We start from the raw sequence: 3790 nt of genomic DNA on the forward strand, positions 1-3790 counted from the left end.
CACACACACACAAACACACACACACACACACACGCTGTATCATGTCCAGTTGACATCCTGCGGTTCTGTCCACAGTGCGTGTGAATTGAACAGGTTGTCATACAGTGTGAGAGTCTGGGCAGGGGCCCTGCTGAACATGGATCTGGGTCACTGAATGAGACTGAGAGAGACAGGAGGGATTTTGTCTTTCATCCCATATGCACTCACAGCTTGCTGCCCGGTATATGTGGATCACTTTCAAGTATTCTGTCACAACTACGGTCAAAAGATTGCATTCATTTACTCTCATCTATTAGATCACATTCAAATTAAGCAGTGAACTGGTGCCCAATTTGACTCTGTAAATCTTTCTCTGCATAGTATACATTGTGGTATGTTCATGGTGTGATATAGGCATTTATATTGTTATTAGCATCAGTTTACCTCTCTTACCCTGCAGGTATTCAGTCATGCATGTAATGTTTATGTTATAGCATAAAAAAAATACATTTAAAAAGCTCAACAACTGCAGTTTTTTACTACTTTTTCCTCAGAAGAAAATAGTTCCTGGTGAAAACACATTGAGGTCTGTGCATCATCCTGAGTAATTTGTTTCTGAAATATCTGAGTTTATCTAATGTTATTATTCAATGCTTGAGCAGCATGAACTAAATTCTATTCATCTCTGTTGTATTGGAAAGGTGGCAGACGTTTTAGCATTGGCAATACAATAATATTAAACTATCTGCATAGTAAGGAGAAAAATAGTTTTAGGATTAGTGCGAATAGACCCTTCAAACACTTGTGTTTTGTTTGGACCCAGGTGTTGTCAGAGCTGGACATTGTGGTGCCTCTTCAGCTGCTGATTGGGATGTTCTCTGATGGAGTGAACTCTTTGAAGGAGCTGGCCAATCAGAGGAAGGCACGCGTCGCAGATCTTACTGGCAACACTGGGGCTCGCAGGGTAAGGGAGACAGCGATGCCAAAACTATTCCCCCCAAAAGAAAGATATGAGGGTTCAAAGCTTGTTTTGATTTATTTTTATCCCAGTAAGAAGCCAGGGCTTATAGTTTATTACAAAAAATACACCTAATTCTACCTAAAACATCACCTGACTTGATGTTATTACATTTTTGGTAGTTTTGTTTTGGTTATTTTGCATTCTGTCAAATGCTTGCTTACAATAATGACACATTTCTACTCCTTCCTTGCTTCTATTTTATACCATTCATTGATATGTACTGTATGTTGCCATGGTAACCTCCAATGTCTAAATATAGCTCTCTCAAAGGGCTTATTTAAATTTGACTGTGAGGTAGATTTATCATTAAATTTATAGCCGAGCAACTCTGCACTCATGTGTCATTATATTTGACAGTAACAGGGGAACGTTTACGATTACAATTAAAAGAGTATCAGAGGCATAAATTCTTTGGCTATTAAGTGAAACACATATATTTTACCTTAAATAGTGATGTTCTCTTTGCTCATAGGTGAGCGTGGTGTCAGATCCAGGACGCCATGGGCAGCACAACACCCTCAGTCCGTTCCCCAGCCCCTTCAGGAGCCCATTCCGCAGCCCCCTGCGCTGCAGCCCCTTTAAAAACCTGGGTCACGCCACCGGCCACTGCGCTCTGGATTTGGACTGTGACGATGATGACATGAACCTTGGCTGCTTCATCCTCATGTTTGACCTAATCCTAAAGCAGGTGACCACACCTTCCTGATGAAATATTGCTAAAATGATGATAACCATATTCCTAAAGGGACTATGGGTCTATTTACGATGCTGAATGGTGATATTTGTACTATACTCCTAAAGGGATTTGTTATTTGTATGGAAGTCACAAAACGTCTTACAATGCAAACACTATCATGTTGTATTACTAAACATATGCCAAGGATGTCCACTGAAGTCTATTTGCACACAATTCTTCTTCTTCTTCTTTCATTTAAAGGATAATGACAACAATGCCCACAGGTGGGATCTTGATATGTGTGCTCCGTTTTTTGCTCCCATTTTTTTTTACTGCCCTATCCCCTACTGTCCCAGATGGAGCTCCAGGATGACGGTGTGATGCTGGGTCTAGACAGCAGCCTGGGGAAGGATATCGTGGGCATCATCAACAATGTCTTCCAGGCCCCTTGGGGAGGCTCACACACCTGCAAGAAGGATGAGAAGGCCCTGGAGTGTAGCCTGTGCCAATCCAGTATCTTGTGCTACCAGTTGGGATGTGAGCTCCTGGAGAGGCTGACACCCCGAGAAGAGATTCGCCTTGTGGTGAGACATAGCATCATTTTGCATACGTCTAATGTAATTCAACCCTGTGCATTAAACAGGTAAGGCTTTAAAATGAATGTCACGTAGCCCCTATGTCCCTCATGACAATACAACCAAAAACACCACTATGCCTAGCTGAGCCAGCGTTGTTGTCGATGACATACAACATACCTTTCTAAATTACTTTAATCTCTGTCGCTCTTTGTTTTTGCCAACTTACAAAAAGGTAGTTTAAAAATTACTTATGAATGACTCTATGTCATGCTCAGCCGAATTTCTGATGAGTGTATGAAACATATAAAGGAGAGTTTGATTTCCTCTATAGGAACCTACGGATACTTTGGAGGAAACCTTGCTGTTGTCTCCGCCAGAATTCTGTCTCGGTGCAGAGAATGCAAGTGAGGCAGGAGACAACCCATGTGGCGTGCACACTGACAACCCCAGTAACCATTCTCCTGATGATCCATGTGTGTATCAGTTCTGTATACAATGTTTAAAATCCTTAAGTGTCATAACAAAATATAATTTTATGAACTGTTATCTGCCAGAGGAATACTAATAATCCATAATAAGGAATAATTCACCATTTTGGAAAATATGCTTGTTTGCTTTAGAATCTATTGCTTATATAGTATAGTATCTATGAAGCTAACCTATTTGCTACAGTAAATTTACCGGTGGCTAGCTGTAGCTTCACATTTAAAGGAATATTTTGACATTTTGGAAAATATATTTATTTGCTTTCTTAGTTAGGAAAGATTGATACCACTCTCGTGTTTGTACAGTAAATATGAAGATACCGCTAGTAGCTACTCTTGGCCTAGTTCTTGGCCAGGTGGAGTGACTTCTTAGAATATTGCAACCAATGGAAGCTTACTGCTCCCAGCCAAGAAATAGCTGTTTCCCTCCCATTTCTAGTCCTAATACAGGGCTAAGCTAACTGGTTACTAGCTTTATTTCCACATTTACTTTACAGATGTGAGAGTGATATCGATTTAGAACTCATGGTTGCATCAATATATTTCACACTTGTCATTCAACCACTTCTGCTCTGTGATAATGCTGAGTAACTTGAAAGTTTTGTTGTTTCTAACACTGCACTCTTCCTTCCAGCCATGAAGAATAACTCTGATAAGAAGTTCTCATACCAGCAGCTCCCTGTGTCTTTGAAGCTCATATACACCATTCTGCAGGTACTTGTATAATAAAACTGAGGTCCGGAGGCTGACCGGATTCAAGAATGTTTTCTGTGATTTATTTCACACATTTCTTTTGTATCCAGGAAATGTCCAAGTTTGAGGAGCCTGACATATTGTTCAACATGCTGAACTGTCTAAGGATCCTGTGTCTCCATGGAGAGTGTTTGTACCTTGCCCGCAAAGATCACCCCCAGTTCCTTGCCTACATCCAGGAAAAGATGCTCATCCCGAGGTGCGTGCTGTCAGGTCTTTTTACTCAAAATTGTTAAATACAACAATATTTAACCAACTGCTTGAAAGCAATATATATGTGTGTGTGTGTGTGTGTGTG

General features: G+C 40.6%; 1 protein-coding gene across 10 annotated transcripts in view; it reads left to right on the forward strand.

Moving 5' to 3' along the window:
- unc79 (unc-79 homolog, NALCN channel complex subunit) overlaps nt 1-3790 on the forward strand; it is a 32953-nt gene that overhangs the window by 14266 nt on the left and 14897 nt on the right. For all 10 annotated transcript variants that reach the window (XM_032500458.1, XM_032500462.1, XM_032500454.1 and 7 more), the window contains 6 exons: nt 803-943; nt 1473-1688; nt 2033-2260; nt 2586-2727; nt 3374-3453; nt 3543-3691. In XM_032500458.1, coding sequence (XP_032356349.1) covers nt 803-943; nt 1473-1688; nt 2033-2260; nt 2586-2727; nt 3374-3453; nt 3543-3691 — 956 coding nt within the window. The remainder of the gene's footprint in view (nt 1-802; nt 944-1472; nt 1689-2032; nt 2261-2585; nt 2728-3373; nt 3454-3542; nt 3692-3790) is intronic.

The sequence above is a fragment of the Etheostoma spectabile genome, chromosome 20 (genome assembly GCF_008692095.1).
Source record: "Etheostoma spectabile isolate EspeVRDwgs_2016 chromosome 20, UIUC_Espe_1.0, whole genome shotgun sequence".
NCBI classification, from domain to species: domain Eukaryota; kingdom Metazoa; phylum Chordata; class Actinopteri; order Perciformes; family Percidae; genus Etheostoma; species Etheostoma spectabile.